Source organism: Erpetoichthys calabaricus, chromosome 11 (assembly GCF_900747795.2).
Source record: "Erpetoichthys calabaricus chromosome 11, fErpCal1.3, whole genome shotgun sequence".
Classification (NCBI taxonomy): domain Eukaryota; kingdom Metazoa; phylum Chordata; class Cladistia; order Polypteriformes; family Polypteridae; genus Erpetoichthys; species Erpetoichthys calabaricus.
Window position 1 is genome coordinate 137,836,662 of NC_041404.2, and position 19,871 is coordinate 137,856,532.

Genomic DNA, 19,871 nt, shown 5'->3' on the forward strand with positions numbered 1-19,871 from the left:
CTATGTTAAATATGTCATGAACGTCCTGTATTGGCATTCCGAGTACAATACTCCTTTATTCATGATATAAAACTTTTAAGGATGGAACCCTGTTGGGTTTAGAATGAGAGTTGTCATTTCTTACTAACCCTCCCGTATTCTGTCTCTCTTCTGGGTACTCAAATGTGCCACTTGGTGCCACTACCCTACTGCCAAGTTGTCCGCCTGCCTAAGGAAAAGTCATCTCTGACAGAGGAGCGCAGGAATTGTCGGGTACAAGGGTCCTCTCATCTGATTGGCTGGCCCACCACTGACTATTATCGTATTACGTGATGTCATCTACTCCTGCACTCTGCTCTGTACCTGTAATGTTTCTATTGGGCTGTCGTATCGTATTGAGGATGACTTGAGTTGTTCTGTGTATTGTATTGACCCCCTTTTTTCTTTTTGACACCCACTGCACACCCAACCCACCTGAAAAGGGGTCTCTCTTGGAATTGCCTTTCCTGAGATTTCTTCCATTTTTTTTCCCTACAAGGTTTTTTTTTTGGAGTTTTTTCTTGTCTTTTTAGAAAGTCTACATTGGGGGGGGGGGGGGCTGTTAAAGCCCATTGCAGCACTCCTTGTGTGATTTTGGGCTATACAAAAAATAAATTGTATTTAGAAGTGGGATATCCCTTTGCTGAGGGTAGGCAAATTCAAAGAAAGAGGATGCAGTAAACAGAAGGAGCAGAATTGGTGGCAGCGGTGGGATAGCCCTATGCTAGGAATGACGCAATTTAAGGAGGAGTGACCTCTTTACAACGAGCACACATTTTCAGGAAGAACTGATTCCAAAGCCAGCAGAAACCTTCCCATGGTGCAGCAGGCTTTAACTCCTACAGTACAGCTGAGATGGTCTAATTAATTGTAAGAGGGGTTCAACCTGCAGCATGAATCCGTTACATCAGTGGGGGGGGGGGGGGGGGGGGGGGGGGGGTGCAGGATCATTCTTAGCTGAGCAGGGTGAATTTGTAGGGTGGCGACAGCGAAACAATTAAGGACTGAACATGTTGCGCTATGTTGTGGCACCCGTACACTAAAAAAGAAGACCCCTTTTTCTATAGCAACTTACAGTAAGACCACCTTAATTCAAAAGCAGGGTCTGCAGCTTCACTGATTGACAAACTAATTCAAGAGGGACCTGAGCGGTGGTGTGTGTGTGACACAGATCTGTTATTTTGGTGTTAGGAGTGGGATTGCCTTTAGCGAAGGAGGTGTCAGTAACAGCGTTCGAGGGAGTCACCTTTTAAATGGAGCAGCACAAAAATGCGACAGCCTTGAAGGAGGAGCGCTTGTGGTTACCGTCCTGCGGGCTCCTTCCTTTAGCTCAGCCAACTAACCCTCTTGTCGCTTTTCGTTTTTGTTTGTTTGTTTGTTTGGCAGTACGACTGGGCTGTCATAGACTCGAGTTCTAGAAGGGTGTGGCCGTGGTGACGAGACACAGAGCTGTTACAGAATCGTGAAGACCGATGCATTTGTTTCGTTTCATTTTTGTCCTCCGACCCGTTAATTTTCCCCTCCGTTTAATTTCTGTTCCATTCTTCTTATTATTCTTCAGTCTTACTCATCGCCTATCCCGACTCGGTCCTTTCGCAGTGTCTTCTGGTGAAGGCATCTTCTCTGGTCCTTGAGTATGACGGTAATGGTTTGTGACCACAGGAGGGCGCCTGTGCTCCAGTGCCCGACTCACAGACTCATCGCGCGCGCGCGCGCTCTCGTTCTCTCTCTCTCTCTCTTCCTTCATATCAGCGCTCGCCTGCAGCCTCAAAGCCCGGCGCAGCGCCCAGCCCGGCTCACTCTGAAGATGGTCGGCGGTCCCTGCGCTCGTCGGCTGGCTCGCCGCTCCCGGTCCGCCCTCATCGCGGCACTCACCGTGTTGCTACTGCAGACGCTCATCGTGTGGAACTTCAGCAGCCTCGACTCGGGGGAGCGCCGGGACAGCGGCTCCAGCAACCAGGAAAAGCGAGACCGAGTCCGTCTACGCGGCGGGCAGAGAGCCGCCACCAACAGCGCCGGCGAGCAGCCACCTTCGCTGAGGAGAGGAGCCGCGCTTCACAAGCAGCAGCAGCCGGTAAGACTGCGGAGCGGCGAGTCGCGCGCTCGTCCCTGCGGGGCTCCGGCTCGGTTGTGCGCGTGTGCGATTCTCCGTGGCTGATTTGTGTGTGTGTGTGGAGTTTAGTCGCCGCCGCGGGGCTGTGCGCCGAGCGTTCACAAATGCGGTGCTGGGAAGTGATCGGGGGTCATCTCGGCGGTCAGCGGCTGAGAGCTGTGCGTGGCGCATGGAGTCGAATCGACAGGTCACGGGCGTTCTGCTGCTGGAGGTGAACGCATCCTCAGTGCGGAGTTGAGGGCAGCCGCTCATCTTCTCTCTCCTTCTCGCTCTCTCTCTCTCTCTCTCTGAATGATGACATTGCTGCAGCCGTGGGATTCTCCGAGCCGCTAAACGCACTTCTGTGTGTGCGAAACATCAGCGGGAGCCACCGAGGTGACAGTGGAGGGGGGACGCCAGCGGTGTCCTCCTCCTCCTCCTCCTCTTCTTCCTTATTCGAGATGAAATGTCGAGATAAACTACGACACTCCGAGACGGCGAGTAGAGACTTGGAGTTGAATGTCTGATTCCGTGGATCCCGGCGCGGGTCTAAACGCCAGGTCCCGTGGGGCGTCGTGTTCCGTCGAATGTCACGCGTGTGCTCCACTGCCTGCAATCATGTACCCCTAAAGATAAACAATTACCGAAACGCTTAGTGCATATTGATCGAGCCGCGTTAGCCTCTCCAGCTGCGAACTTCGATCTTCTGCAGATCGCGCCCGCTTATTAGAAAACAAAAGCAATTTGCACACCGGGGCAGGTCGGTGTTGTCTTAACAGCTGGGAAAATTGTTTATTAGTTAGGCTAGTTAGGATTTTTTTTTTTGGATTGCTGCCCTCAGCATCTCATTGTCCCCAACTGGCTTTCTTCTCTCCTCCCGGGTAGCTTCCTTCACAAATGCCGCCTCCTCCTCCTCCTCTTCCTCCTCTGTCGTGCGCTGATCAGGACTGCCAGGCGCTTCACCTTCGCACTTTTCTAATCTCATTATTAGAAGACGGCGCTCCACACTTCAAACGTCCACGAATTTTGAAACTGCTGGTTAAGCGATGCCAAGTCCCAGTCGCACACAAACACCATCAGCCTCGTTTGTGGCCCCCGTGACACGAACACTGGGAGAACATGCAGACTGCACACACGGGGCGCCCTGAATGGAAATGGTGGGAGCGCTGGAGTGTTTTATTCATTAATTGTGAGTAGTGGGTTTGTTGGCACACTGTGCGGGTTCAAAAGCCAACCTTGTGTGGCACACTATGCGTGTGCCAGGCAATGGCATATGAAAAGGTACTGTCTACCCGCAACCCTAAATGGATGAGCAAACTTAATCATAATTGTGACAGTATAGGAGCGCACATTGTGAAAGGCGCTATATACAATCTCCCCTTGCAGTCAACACGTATGTGTGACCCACTCACTGACAAGGGCAGCAAGTTCACTGCTGGCCATTTCTCCATTTTCATGAAAGACCGAAGATGCACCTCTTCGTACTTTCATTTAGCCTTGGCACCTTCAATATGTGCCCGCTTGGCTAAGCGCTGCCACCCAACCCGTCGTCCCATTCACTTCTTCAGTTTTGATGATGGGCCTACGGTTTGGTTCTTTTGTGAAAGCTCCTTTGGATTGAAATGCCAGTCGAGTGAACAGGCAGTTTTAGAAGAAATAACACCCTTATTCGGGTTAGGTGGCATTTGCTCATTTGCACCCACCTCCTTGACTGGCACAGTGGACTGACACAATTATGCGTCGTTTGACACTAGCTTGTCTGTCGGATATTAAATTGCATGCAGCTGACAGGCAGTGTGACCGCAGACTTAAAAACAAAGCCACGAAGGCCATGCCAGGCTTACCTGGTGAACCCACAGGAGACAACTATCTTATTGGTGCACACATGAAAAGTGGACAGGTGGTGCCAGCTGTGTGAGTACTGCCCACGCAGCCAAGCAAAACGTGACCCATATGTTGAAACAAGAGATGCTGATCCATGCATCCATATGTGTTACAAATAGATTGATGTAAACTGGGGGTGGCACAGAGCTGCGGCACAGGCTTGTCCACGTCATCACTTTTGGACCCACAGTTCCTTTATTGCCTGGTACTGAGTTTGCTGCTGCACTCTGGCGTCACTTGATTGGTTTTTCAGTAAATGTGGCCTGTGAAGGACTGGCATCCCCTCGAACGGTTGCTTCCTTCATTGGCCTTCAAATGAATGTGGCCTGTAAATGGATTGGCATTGATTGAGTTTGTCAGTGAAGTTTGTCTGCCCATGGAGGACTGGCATCTCATCCACAGCTGATACCTTAATTGGGTTTGTAAGTAAGTGTGGCTGTGATGGGCTGGCATCCAATCCAGGGTAGCTATAAGACTGGCATCCCATCCAGAGTTGGTTCCTTAATTTAGTTTGTGACTTAGTGTGGCTCGAATGGATTGGCATCCAGTCAAGGAAAGTTGTAATGGATTGGCATCCCATCCAATGAGAATAAGTTTGGCTATGATATATTGGCATCCAATTAAGGAATGCTGTAATGGGCTGGCGTCCCATCCAGGGAGGGTTTCTTAATTGAGATTGTGAGTGTTACTGTGACGGATTGGCATTCTACCCAGAGCTGATTCTTTGGGTTTTAATTGAATATTGTCTTTAATGGACTGGCATCCTGTCCGGGATGGATATAATACATTGGTGTCCAGTCCAGGGTTGGTTCTTTAATTGGTGTTCCTACTACGTGTATCTGAAATGGATTGGCGTTCAGCCCAGAGTGGCTATGATGGATTGGCATCCTGTCCAAAGTTGATTCCTTGATTGGGTTTTCTTTGAGTATTACCTTTAATGAATGGATTGGCATCCTGTTCAGAGTTGGTTTCTTAATTGGGTTTGTGAGTAATTGTGGATGTGATAGGTTGGCATCCAGTCTAGAGTGGCTACGAAAGACTGGCATCCCATCCAGAGCTGGTTCCTTAATTTAGTTTGTGTGGCTCTAATAGATTGGCATCCAGTCCAGGACTGCTGTAATGGGTTGGCATCCCGTCCAGGGTGGGTTTCTTCTCTGAGATTGTAATTGTTATTATGGTGGATTGGTGTCTCATCCAGAACTGGTTCCATACTTGGGCTTGTGAGTAAGTGTGGCTTTGATATATTGGCATCCAGTCCAGAGTGGATATAATGGTTTGGTGCCCAGTCCCGGGCTGGTTCTTCAATTGGTTTCTCTATTAAGTGTGCCTAAGCCGAATTGGCATCCAGTTCAGTGTTGGTTCCTCGATCAGGTTTTGGATGAACGTTGTCTTTAAGAGATTGGTGTCCCATCCAGAGTTGGTTCTTGAATTGGTTTTGCTAGTGAGTATTGCTGTAATAGCCTGGCATCCTCTCCAGGGTGGGTTCCTAACCAGGGGTAGACTTCAGCCCTCCGCCAGTGTGAATTCTGAACTATGGACATTCCCATGAATATTCAGTGCATTGGGTCTAAGGGCCTGCAGTACGTGGGTGCGTCTAAGGTGGAGGGCTTCGCCACCACCACCCCAGCCTTCATGCCCGCTCTTGGTCGGTGTATGTGCGTGCAGGGGCCATTGTGAGGGACATCTCCCATGCACACACAAGGCGAGAGTTTTAGCAGAGTCACTGCAGGTGTCACTTTGGCTGGATGCTGGCACCTCACCCAGTTTATGCAAAGCTCAGAGGGGAATGACGCAGGAGTTATCCTCCCACAACCTGTACGCACGGATATGCCCGTTCTGTGGACTGTCACCCAGCTGGCATTTCACCATACAAAAGCCTCCTTTATTTAGCCCGCAGCTCTAATGCTTAGTGCCAGTGAGCAATCAAATTGTTACTGCTGCCGTGTGATTATTCCGGATGGCATTCACTTTGGCACCTGACAGGGAATGAGGGGGAGAGCCACCTGAAAGAGGAAATGAAATGGAACACCAAGGAGTGTAATGGGCATAGCAGCAGTCTGTGTTCGTTTCTATGACATATGTAGGAGTAGGAAAGGCGCTATATGGCCTGGTGGGGCGATTGTGCCACGCGAAATCCTCAGGGAAGACAAACGCTTAGCTGATTCCTTGGATTGTTCAGTAAGAGTTTCTCAGCTCCGGATCTTGGTGCCTTGTGAATGCTGCAAACACTGAAAGGCGCTATATAGAATACTGCATTATTTGTTTGCTGCTGTCCTTCAGCGCCACACTAAATGACATATCATAATGGGAGGGGGGGTCACCGGTGGCCATATTTATCATGAAGCATCAAAGCCCAACCAAGCCCCTTGTACCTCTCAGGGTGCTGTTTGGGACTTCAACCAGACGCAGTTTAGCGCTTGTGTCTCACGTCCTCTGATGGACTCCTGAAACAAAGCTGACATATTTTGGACCACCGCGACCCCAAACCCCCCACCTCCACCACCACCACCACCACCTCACGGGGTTGCTGATATTCACCTTTGGCTGACAGGAGTGTGACTTGCGTTCCGTCTAACGAGTCACGTGACCCAGGGGGACTCTCCGGTCTTTCCGTATTCTCCAAACCTGATAGGCGTGGGGGGGTTGGCGGCACCACCTTTGTCTAAGCTCTCTGTGTTCTTCTCATGTGTTTGCTTTCCACAGATTTATGAAAGATTTCCTTTCACCCAACAGGTTCAACCGCATGCCGAACGCCGCATCAGATTCCTCCCCGACCGGTATTTCAGATCAGATGAGCTCTTAAGTCAAACACAAATTCATTTTTTTATAGATAAAGTGTGGGAAGTAAAAATAGATGAGTTGATAGGCGGCAGTTGTGCAACATGCGGGGGTTGGGGGGGGGGGGGGGGGGAGGGGGTCGCGTTAGTGTGCTGGCAGGTGGCTATGTCCCTAAGACTGTCCTTTTTCTGCAGTTTCTGTATTTGGGTGCCTACTTTTCTGTGTCAAACTTAACTGACAATCCTCTTGATGGTCCGCTCGTCGGCTCCAGTGACTCGTTTGTAAATTGGGGGGTGATGGGATGCCGTGTCTCCTTTTGTGCCGCTGGTGTTTAACATTTACAATGTGGCAGTGAGTCATGTGGGCGAGCGAGCGGGACAGATGTTTGTGAATGGAGACCCCCCCCCCCCCCCCCCCCCCCCCCCCATTTCATCATAGCTTTCCTCCAGATTTTGGGCCATATGCTGATGGTCGCCGATCTGCGAGATTCAGGCTTCACTTTATGGGATGTGGGCACACGACACTTTGCGAGAGACGCGCCCCCCCCCACCCCCCCCCCCCCCCCCTTTTCCAAAGCCCCTTCATCTCTCCTCGGTGATTCAGCACTGCAGGGGTCCGCCGGAGAGCTCCTGCATTCCAGTGCGTGTGAATGATTCACTGGGGCTTCTCCTCTTCTGTTTTCCTTTCAAGTTCTGCCGCACGTGTTCAAGTTTAATGGGGGGCGGCGTGGTTTTAGTTTTCTTTGCTTCCCAACTGCATCCTGCCCATCCAGCTGGTGGGAAACGGCGTGTCTGGAATGCGTGTTCAAGTTCCAATAGAGCCATTGCTGCTCTCGACTCAAAGCCGCAGTACGTTATATAGCGCCGTTTATACAGATGGCCGGAAAGATTCAGCTTGAACTGTAGCATATTGGGTGGTAAGACCCACAAGAAAGGGGCTTAAATTGAAAAGCTGAACCCAATCTATCAATCTTTACTTTATATAGCGCCTTTGGGTTGAAAACCACAGTAAAGGGTTTTACATAACCAATCGTTTATCAGTATTCACTTTATAGCTGGCAGAAACTTTGACAATAAACGTCACAAAATACTTCAAGGGGATAACTAATCAGGGGTCTTGATCATTCTAGATATAGTGCCTTTCATGACAATAATACTTTAAAGGGGGCAATTCATCACATGTTTCAGTTACTCTACAGATGTAGTTAAAAACCTTTACAAAGTGGCGTGCACCGTCAGTATCAGTCCATCTCTGTATTAAAGCAAAGCACGTCACAAACTCGGTAAGCACAGAAATCCGTCTTTATTTTTATAGTGCCTTTCATTTACAAAAAAACCCGTTATATCAATATACATACATTTTATAGTTTATAGGAACCCCTCCAGTAAACACCACTGCAAAGCAACTTCACACAAACGGTTAACATCAGCAGCTAAAAATGGAAATGTAGTTTTTATAGCGCCTTTCATTGCAAAAAAAAAAACAAAACTACAAAGTGCTTCGTGTAACCAGACATAAACCAATGCCCAGCAACCTTTATGTTTCCGTTTATAGCGACCTGAACAGTAAATTCCATCACAACGCGTCTAACATGGACTTTATCACCGATACCAGTCAATCGAGATATAGCGCCTTTCATTTTATAAAACACCTCTGACCTTCATAACAACACCAGCACTAAATGAAGTCACTGTGCACTACACGCTGCCAGTCAGGTGCTGGATTTGATATAGCGCCTTTCAGGCTGAGGACCATTGGAAAGCCCCTCATTTAACTAGCTGTGGAGCATCACCAGGCTTCATGTTAAAAGCCCATTGTGGTCCACTCTTTATTTGATATAGCGCCTTTTGAGGTGAAAACTCTTACGGAACACTTGATCTGTTTTATCTCTAATGTTGTTACTTTACCGGTGCTTTGTTGTCTGTTATTAATGCTATGTGTGGCTACATTGGGTTTGAAAAAGGTGCTATATACAATCCATCCATCCATCCATTATACAACCCGCTATATCCTAACGACAGGGTCACGGGGGTGTGCTGGAGCCAATCTCAGCCAACACAGGGTGCAAGGCAGGAAACAAACCCCGGGCAGGGCGCCAGCCCACTGCAGGGCGCGCGCACACACCCCAAGCACACACTAGGGACAATTTAGACTCGCCAATGCACCTCACCTGCATGTCTTTGGACTGTGGGAGGAAACCGGAGTACCCGGAGGAAACTCACGCAGATATGCAATTGGATATACTATAGAAAGCACATTGCAGGGATTTTTAACCGTGAAAGGCACTATATAAAAATAAGAGTGACTGATGTTGATGTTGAATCGGTTCTGTAAAATTAATAATAATAATAATACCCACTACCAACTGTGCCACCATGCCGCCCTATATACAATCTATTATTATTATTAATAATTTTACAGCTTATAGCAGCCTCAACAATAAATGCCATCACAAAGCACTTAACATGGGCAGATATCATTCCACCTTTATATAGCGCCTTTCATGGTACAAAAAACGCGGTGAAGCGCTTTAGATCCACAGTCGCTTGCCAGTCCTCATGGTATCCTTTCACAACGCACTTCATCCTAGGTATCAATCAGTCTCAATATAGCGCCTTCACCAGACGCTGCATAATTGTATCGTTCAGCCGTTATTTCAACTTTGATGGTGAATGCCATCTAATGTGCTCACACAAGCTCACCAGTTAAACATGACAACCATCCAGTCTTTAATATGATATAGCGCCTTTCACAGCAAAAAATAAAAAGTCATTAGAAAACACTTTATTTAGTAAGATCGGTCAATGGTTATATTTTAAAGGACTTTTGATGGTAAAAATCCATCATGCGACATTTCACAGAACCGATTCAACATGTAAATCATCCATCCATCCATCCATCCATTATCCAACCCGCTATATCCTAACTACAGGGTAACGGGGGTCTGCTAGAGCCAATCCCAGCCGATACGGGGCGCAAGGCAGGAAACAATCCCCGGGCAGGGCGCCAGCCCACCACAAACGTGTAAATCAATCACTCTTATTTTTATATAGTGCCTTTCACGGTTAAAAATCCCTGCAATGTGCTTTCTATAGTATTTCCAATTGCATATCCATATCCGTCTTCGCTTCTATTTTAATTAATCATTTATTTTAAACCTTGTATTGCTTATGATGATAAAAGCCGTTCACTTAACCAACTAAGCGCAAAAATGAATCAGTCCTTATATATAGTGCCTTTAATAATTAAAATAAAATAAAAAAAAACATGTCAAAACGCTTTACATAGCCAGTCACAAATCAATAGCAGGCTTTAGTTGATACTTTCAAGTCATTTTTCTTTAACGGCCATCACAAAGCACTTCAAGTGGTCCATTAAACGGAGAACGTGACCTTCCCATATAGCGCCTTGCATGGTAGAAACGATTCTCAAGAGCTTCCCAATTTATTCCTCCATGTCGGCCTTTCTGTTGCACTTTAGAGCTGCTTGGATGATCAACGCCATCGCACAAAGCATTTCACGTGGACCAGGACACACGCACGCACCCACACACCGCCCGCTTTCTGCTCCCCTTGGCCCAGTTCCTGGCAGACGCAGTTTCCGAGCTCACGGAATGTTCCGGTTCTTCACATTTTTCTTATCTTTAACCGACTGAGATTACTCCGGTTGATCGACTCACTCAGGAGGGGAGGATTTGAATCGGCAATATTGAGGGTCACCATAAGGCGTATATATAGCGCCTTACATGGAAGACGCCCGCTTTCCTTTGGGTATCATTATTCAAACTGCAGAAAACACCCCAAAGTGCCTCACAGGAACAAACAAACAAACAAAGACGGCAGCTTTTAGTTGTATGGCATCATGAAGGGCAAACTGAACGCAGAGCAGGCATAGCAGAATTTATCTTACATTGCATTTGTGAGAAAAATCCATTGTATTTATAGGGCACTTTTCCCGTGCTTAATGTGCCAAGGTGCCCATCTTTACATGTAAGGGGGGAAGAGCCTGTCCTGGCAGCAGTGGGCACAAGACACAACACTCACAGACAGGCCAATGAATGACAGTCACACAGCTTTGGGGACAGGAGAGGAAAACCAGCGCATACACGGGTGCCACGAACAGACCTCACAGCAACAATTGGCAGACATGGGGACCACCTTGGGATGCTCAATCCGCATGGCAGCAACGCTAATCCTGGTGCCCCCATGTCATTCCATGTGGAAGCATTGCTGTTTTCATGTGCACAGCTGATACTCCGAGTCACTGAGGGTGTCAGCGGTGGGATTGAACTGGCGGCCTTGTAGGTTAAACCCCAATGCCTTAAGAAATGCGCCACATTGATGAACATCAGACCATGGCATTTTATATGTACAGTATAATACACATGTGATCAGTCTCTATATATAGTGCCTTTCACTCTCACTTTTAATGCAGAGGTTTTATATGGTGCCTTTCACACTAAATGCCACCTCCGATGTATGTCCTGTCACAGTCGCTAGTCAAACAGAAGCCATATATAGTGCCTTTTATGCTGACTGCCACCCAACCTTTCTTATCTCTGACCGTCACTTGTCACACAGATGTCATATATAGTGCCTTTCACACTAAGATGGGCTACAGCAGTGAGGGCAGACTGAGTTTTTAGTAGTGGAGCTTCTAGGATTTCATCCTGGGGTGGGCATTTTGAGATGTAGAGAGGGCAACTAAATGCCCAAGTAAGCCCCTGGTAGTGATTTTCCACTGGGTGGGCACGGTTTGTTTTGCTTACTCCACTCGTAACACATCAGTAAAGTGAATGCCAGCTTTTCTTGGCCAATGCAGTTGGGGGCTCCCATCAACATTCTGTAGCAAAAACTAGGGGTCATTCTACCACAATTGGAAGTTGGCAGACCAGACAGTTCAAGCCCTGGCACCTGGAGACGACAATTCAAAATGTAGTGCGGAGAAGGCAAAGGGTTCAAAAACTGGACAACCTCACTGATGGGGCGGGAGGGGGGGGGGTGGATGGGATGGGGGCGATGAAAGCCCAAACACATGAAGTCAAAAATCAAAGGCGATGGAAACTCACAACTTCCAGAAATGTAGACATCACCTCCATCTTAACTCCCGGGAGATGCCATGTCGTCACATGGCACACTTCTGGCGGTCAAAAAAAAAAAAACGCACAAAATGAGGACACTTGTGATTAAAATCAGGAAGAAAATGATGTCGGATCCCAAATAATAATCAAATACACCTCTGAAAATGACGCCAAAGGCCATTCATAGATTCCATCTATTTGTCCCCCACCACAGGTGTATTTTGGTCTGATGCTTGGGAATGCTGCTTTCCATGAAAGGCGCTATATTTAAAGTAGAACATGAATGGCATCTATAGTGGGCATCCTGGGCGCAGCAACCAGATCATTCTGTGTTCACCATAAGGCCTTGGTGTACAACGGTGGGTGTGTGTGTGCGTGTGTATTTGCACAAATGACCCCCCCCCCCCCAAATTCAGGGGTCCACTGCAGAGAAGAGCACCGGCTGCTCGCCTGAAAGCCTGGGGCATCTCTCATATTCTCATTTTATGTATTTATTTATTAAATGGTGGTGGTCTTCTGACTGCATCCTCAGCTTTTCCACAATTTCCAAGCTCTCACCAGAACCAACAACGCAATGGGATCCTAATGACGAGTGTGACACAGCCAGCCATCCTGCAAGAAACGTAGCCGGAGCCATACAAGGCTGGCATCCATGCTGGGTAATGTGCAGATCACAGCAACGTGGCACACCTCATGGCACTGGGATTGGCCATTGTCTGGCTGGTAAGGTCAAAGGGACACGTGGGTTTGAAGCCGTCCTGCGCCACAAGATGCCCCAAGGTCCTGTTGAAGCCCACCCCCCTCAAAAAAATAAAACTGGCAGCCCACCCTCGTCTCCTTTCAGTCACTCCATCTTCAAGCCCCTGATGCATTTAATCTTTTCTTTGTCGGGCCAGGGGGCTTGACTGCAGCGGGGGGCTGACTGTGCAGTAAGGTGATTCATGTCACAATGTCATCCTTGTACGCACACACACACACACACACACACACACACACACACACACACACATGCGCATGCGACTACTTGGTGAGCAGTCAGGGTGCCCTGCTGTGCATTGTAAAGTGCTGCCCACATCACACTGGTGTTATTAGCTATACCGTACCTGCCAGAGCTGGCACAAATGGATGGCGCTCTGTCACCTTCCGGTCACCCTCCGGTGTGCCTTAGCTCATGCTGCACGCAGCTTTTCCAGCATTTGAATGCTCACCGGGCACTATGAGAAAGGAGAGTGGTGGTTTGTAATTGGGGGATTTGCAATGCACTTTTGTATGGCCAGCTGCCTGAGTGCCCAACAAACAGTTCTCTGTGACCCTTGATAGAAATGCCCGCTGCCACACACCATGACACTTTGGCAATGCGCTATATAAATGAGGCCCTTCAGCTCTAGAGGGCACGGCTTGCTTTGTGTGAAAGGCGCCATAATAAATCCTATACCTCCGCTGTGACTCAAGAGGCAAATTGTGAGCCTCCGGGGAAGCACTGGTGCCATTAACGGTTACACACAGAAGACCCCCTGACGGCTGCTGCCCACTGCTTGTTTTCTGTCTCCTGGACTGAGTGAGCAGCTCAGTTTGTTCACAAGGAAGTGCTGTGTTTCTGAAAAGAAGAAGAAATAATAAAATTAAAAAGTAGCGCCTCCTGCTCGTGGCTCTCACAAGCCCACCTCTGTACCCTTCAATAGGGGTCTGTTCCAGGGCTGCATGTGTTCATAGGTCCTGCAACAGCACTGGCATTGTGAGGATTGTGAGTGGGTGCCAAGTGACACGTCCCACAGTAAACATTTCCTCTTGTGTACCCCGGACCCCCCCCCCCAAAAAACCAGACACACATTTAATTAGGCCACAGAAATTCACTTGGGGTATCAATTGAGTTGGGGGGTTATGAGGAGGTGGGTGGGCAGGGGTGCTAGTTGTTTGCTCCTATGTGCTTCTTTCTTGTCGGCTCTCACATATTTCTAGGTATCTGAATGGGGAGGTGTGTGTGTTGGGGGGGGGGGGGTGGATTTGACATTTTGGAGCGATGTGTGCAAGTGAGGCAATAAAGCGGGGAGGCTTATCTGAAAGCCTCGGCTAATTAACTTCGCTCGCTTCCTCTCTTCTGCTTCCCACCATTTCTTTTTTATTTCAAGATAATGAAATATCAGGGTTCAGATTACTGGACTGCTGCTACTTCTTTGTAGCAATTGGCACGGTGTGTTTGTGGGGGCGCAGCAGGCATCCGCTGGCACGCAAGTGTGCTGAACAGCTCATCTTGTTGGTATAGGTTGTTTATTGGGGGAACTGGGAGGTGGCAACTGTGGCAGATGTTCCTCTGAGTCCAACTTGCAGACCTCTACCTCAATCCTCCTGTTAAAAAGCTGGGGTATAATACACCCTCAGCCCCCTACCTTATTGTATTGTAGGTAAATATGGGCTATTGAAACCCCCATACCCCCCTCAGCCCTAATACACATAGAAAAAACCGAAGTTGGGGTTAACATCCTGCCAAGACCCCGTGCCTAGGCTTTATTTAGTGCCAGCCTTCTCTTTAACTCCCGTCAGGTTGCGAGCCCCACTGGCGCCCATCTGTGAACGCACACAGGAGCCGCGTTGGAGGGCAAAATGCTCTGAGTGTGGAGTGCCATTGTCAAAGGATCAGGGTTCAACAGCGGAATCCACACATCCCCCTCACTTGAACCCCACCTCAGCACCCTAAAAGCACTCAGCCCCACCCCCGAGCTGCCACCCTCACCAGCTGAAGTTGCGCCGCGAAGGAAATGCTAATTAGCCGAGCAAACTTTGATCGTTGGAGCCTCGCGTGTCTCCAGAGGCACATATACACTCGGGACCCCGCGCCGCTTCCCGCACATTTCACGTTTCACTTCCGAAAAATCAGAAATGCGCCCAGGCGTCCTCCCGTGAGTCTCAGGAGAGCGTGCACACCCCCCCCCCCCACTGGCCCATGCACAGAAGTGGGCTGACTCCTGCACGAAGGGGGAGTTTCTAGGATCTTCAGGTATCGGGGTCTTATTCTCCTCTGGGATTGCTGCTCACAGTCCTACACGTAAATAGAATCGAGGATTTGTGGTGGACCTCCTTGGGTTTTCGAGCGTCTTATGGGTTTATACAATGTAAGGGTCCGGGGGTTTGAGCCAATATAACAGACTTTGACTGGGGGCTGATCATGTGATGGGTAGCGAGATCAGGGGCTCACCACTACTGAAGATGTATAATAAAGACGAAAAGATCAGGGGGCTTGGCGCAAAAGTTCAGGAGCTTGAGCCCATGAGGCCACTTCATTGCTCCGCACGGAGTCAGGAGTCCATGTCTTTGTCAAGGGGGTGGGGGGGGGGCTTTTCTGTTCTTTTCGATTTGGAACAATGCCTGTACTCTCACACACGCTCAGTTTCAGTCTACTGCCACTCTCTACCCGCTCACTTTATCCATCCATCCATCCATCCATCATCCAACCTGCTATATCCTAACTACAGGGTCACGGGGGTCTGCTGGAGCCAATTCCAGCCAACACAGGGCGCAAGGCAGGAAACAAACTCTGGGCAGGGCACCAGCCCACCGCAGGGCACACACACACACACGGGACAATTTAGGGTCGCCAATGCACCTAACCTGCATGTCTTTGGACAGTGGGAGGAAACCCACGCAGACACGGGGAGAACATGCACCCGGGTCTCCTAACTGCGAGGCAGCAGCGTTGCCACTGTGCCACCGTGCCGCCCCCCCTCTCACTTTAGGAGCTCTTAAATGTCTCTGAACTTTCACTCCGCTCATATGTGCTACACTCACTTTACACTCTCACTCACTCACCGCCCTTTCACTCCAGACATTCAACCACATGATCACTTTGTACTGTCTACACGAAGAACATTCTCACTCGACATGCATGTTCACTGCCTTGTCACACACACACGTGTAAATATATATATATATATATATATATATATATATATATCATGATGAGCACACAATCACACTATTTAAGCTTGCAGTTTTATTTATTAAATATTTTGTCACCAGGCCAGTGTCACGTGTCATTGAAGTTTTCTCAGATGTTTGTACAGGCAAGACATCCAAGGGCAAAGGCTGGTTTATAGCTGGGGCGCGAAAATGACGTCAGATGCGGAGACACACCTCAACCACCACCCCCCCAATACCAAGACCCCACCCTGCAGCAAATGCGCGCTCAATTTTTGTGATGCGGTGTGATGCCAATGCTCTGTCAATTATCCAAAATGGTGAATTTCGAGGAGAGGCTGATTACGCAGTTATATAGTGCCTTTCACACATACATACATACATATATATATATATATATATATATATATATATATATATATATATATCAGTCAGTTGTAGTATCTTTCACATATACACATATACATATATACATTATATACACACACCCACATATAAATATCAGTCCGTTATATAGCATCTTTCACATGTATATACAGTCATATGAAAAAGTTTGGGACCCCCTCTTAATTCTTTGGATTTTTGTTTCTCATTGGCTGAGCTTTCAAAGTAGCAACTTCTTTCTAATATCTAACATGCCTTATGGTAACAGTAGGATTTCAGCAGTGACATTAAGTTTATTGGATTAACAGAAAATATACAATATGCATCATCACAAAATTAGACAGGTGCATAAATGTGGGCACCCCAACAGAGATGTGACTTCAATACTTAGTTGAGCCTCCTTTTGTCCTCTCCACGCTGTCCTCCTATAGCCTTAGATGAGTGTCTGATTCTGGATGGAGGTCTTGTTGGCCATTCTTCATACCAAATCTCTCCAGTTCAGTTCAATTTGATGGACAGCCTGCTTCAAATCATCCCATAGATTTTCAATGATATTCAAGTCAGGGGACTGTGACGGCCATTCCAGAACATTGTACTTCTCTCTCTGCATGAATACCTTTGTAGATTTCCAACTGTGTTTTGGGTCATTGTCTTGTTGGAATATCCAACCCCTGCATAACTTTGTGACTGATGCTTGAACATTATCCTGAGGAATTTGTTGATGTTGGGTTGAATTCATCTGACCCTCGACTTTAACAAGGGCCCCAGTCCCTGAACTGGCCACACAGCCCCACAGCATGATGGAACCTCCACCAAATTTGACAGTAGGTTGCAGGTGTTTTTCTTGGAATGCGGTGTTCTTCTTCTGCCATGCAAAGCGCTTTTTATTTTGACCAAATAACTCCATTTGTGTCTCATCAGTCCAAAGCACTTTGTTCCAAAATGAATCTGACTTGTCTAAATCAGAGGAGAGTCAAAGGTTAAGGAAGCACAACTTGTAATTGACCACCTTAAATCCCTTTATATCTCATGATTGGACACACCTGTCTGAAGTTCAAGGCTTGATGAGCTCATCCAACCAATCAGCATTGAGTAGTGACAGGCATTCAAATCAGCACAATGACAAGGGGACCCACATTTGTGCACAGCCAGTTTTTCACATTTGATTTAATTTCATACAACTAAATACTGCGTCACTAAAAATCTTTGTTCAGAAAACACCGCAGTACTCAGATGTTCCTAGGAAATGAAAGACAGACCACTGGTATCTTTATTGTTGAACGGAGAGTCAATGATTATGCAGACTGAGAGGGGGTCCCAAACTTTTTCATATGACTGTCTATAATCAGTTCTATAGTGCCTTTCATATCTATCTATCTCATCATCTTGCTCTGTCACCCCCATCACCTTCATGTCCTCTCTCACCACATCCATAAACTTTCTCTTAGGCCTTCCTCTTCTCCTCTTCCCTGGCAGCTCTATCCTTAGCACCCTTCTCTCATTATACCCCTCATCTCTCCTCTGCACATGTCCAAACCAACGCCATCTCGCCTCTCTGACTTTGTCTCCTAACCTGAGCTGACCCTCTAATGTCCTCATTTCTAATCCTGTCCATCCTCGTCACATCCAATGCAAATCTTAGCATCTTTAACTCTGCCACCTCCAGCTCTGTCTCCTGTGCCACCGTCTCCAACCCATATAACATAGCCTGTCTCACTACTGTCCTGTAGACCTTCCCTGTCACTCTTGCTGATACCCGTCTGTCACAAATCACTCTTGACACTCTTCTCCACCCACTCCACCCTGCCTGCACTCTCTTCTTCACTTCTCTTCCACAATCCCCATTACTCTGTACTGTTGATTCCAAGTATTTAAACTCATTCACCTTCACCAACTCTACTCCCTACACCCTCACCATTCCACTGACCTCCCTCTCATTCACACACATGTATTCTGTCTTGGTGGTCCTTCTGACCTTCATTCCTCCCCTCTCCAGAGCAGATCTCCACCTCTCCCGGGTCTCCTCAACCTGCTCCCTACTCTCTCTACAGATCACAATGTCATCAGCAAACATCACAGTCCACGGGGACTCGCTCTCACACTCGCACTACCTTCGACGTCACACTCGCAGCACCCCTCACTCGATATGCTGTACAAACTAGACTTCTCTCCATCTCTCCATTTGCACACCTCTCTTCAGACGAACCCAAAGCTGAAATCGCAATATAACAGGCTGTTCAGGGGGAATTGGGACACGCTGTTTAGGTCAACGCGGTAAGAGGAGTCGGACAGCCCAAAGACAACACCACTGCCTACCAGGACAGCCTGAATTTCTAATTCTATCAAGTTAGGAACAGTCAGCAGCACATCGACGAGACCCACACCACCAACTCGGGCACAGAACAGCAACCACAACTCACAGTACGGAAAATAAAATGAGGATATAATCAATATAGAAAAATATATAAGCAATAACCTCAGTGAAAATATTAATGCAAGTTAGGCCTGCTAAATGAATGGTTAAATAAAGGCACATGCCATATTTCTTTTTTAATTGAAGCTTAGTTCTAGCCACCAATATAAACTAGCTCGGAGACCAAGGAAGGGAAGCGATAAGATAAGACGGCCCAAAGGTGGAAAACGGGGGAACATCTGCAAGCTCAAGGACGACTAGGAAATAAGCGGAGCAGAAAACTAGAGACCAATAACAAAAGACAAAAATAATATTAGTTATTATGAAAGAAAGGGACAGGCCAGCTACAGAAAAAGGAGTTAGGATGAGCAGCGAATGAGCGAGGTCAGAGTGATAAGAAATGAGAATATAAACTGTCAGTTTTGAACCGATCGGGGCTCAGCTCGATTTGGCCTAATTGGGTTGAGTCCGTGTTATCGTATATTGCAATAAATCTAAATACTCTGTCTGCCAATCCTCCGAGACCTACAGCCTTCACTTCAGGTGAACAACTTTTGGTGCGTCTTTTGCTCCAACAACAGGAAAAGTGGGAGTCGCGGTGCAAAAATCAGCAAACTCACAGAGGACATGGAATCCATTTATGAAACAAAAGTCCGTCAGAAATGTGCCTCAAATTCACAAAGAAAAAAAAAGTCTGAAAGGCCCTGTTCACTTTGTTTAAAGCAGACTAGATAGATAGATAGATAAGATAGATAGATAGCGTAGTTGGCAGGATTAGATAGATAGATAGCGTAGTTGGCAGGATTAGATAGATAGATAGATAGAGAGATACTTTATTTATCCCCAATGGGAAATTCACCTACTCCAGCAGCAGCATACTGATAAAGAAAATATTAAAGAGTGATAACAATGCAGGTATACAGTGGGGCAAAAAAGTATTTAGTCAGCCACCAATTGTGCAAGTTCTCCCACTTAAAAACAGGAGAGAGGCCTGTAATTTTCATCATAGGTTTACCTCAACTATGAGAGACAAAATGAGAAAAAAAAAAAATCCAGAAAATCACATTGTCTGATTTTTAAAGAATTTATTTGCAAATGATGGTGGAAAAAAAGTATTTGGTCAATAACAAAAGTTCATCTCAATACTTTGTTATATACCCTTTGTTGGCAATGACAGAGGTCACATGTTTTCTGTAAGTCTTCACAAGGTTTTCACACACTGTTGCTGGTATTTTGGCCCATTCCTCCATGCAGATCTCCTCTAGAGCAGTGATGTTTTGGGGCTGTCGCTGGGCAACACGGACTTTCAA

At 47.3% G+C, this 19,871-nt stretch overlaps 1 protein-coding gene across 4 annotated transcripts in view; it reads left to right on the forward strand.

Moving 5' to 3' along the window:
* Nucleotides 1–1,739: 1,739 nt before the first annotated feature.
* xylt1 (xylosyltransferase I) overlaps nucleotides 1,740–19,871 on the forward strand; it is a 98,990-nt gene continuing 80,858 nt past the window's right edge. For all 4 annotated transcript variants that reach the window (XR_007936275.1, XR_007936276.1, XR_007936277.1 and 1 more), the window contains exon 1: nucleotides 1,740–2,092. Coding sequence is in view for 1 of the 4 variants with exons in the window: in XM_028814073.2 (XP_028669906.2) it covers nucleotides 1,826–2,092 (267 nt within the window). In the remaining 3 variants the exon portion in view is untranslated. The remainder of the gene's footprint in view (nucleotides 2,093–19,871) is intronic.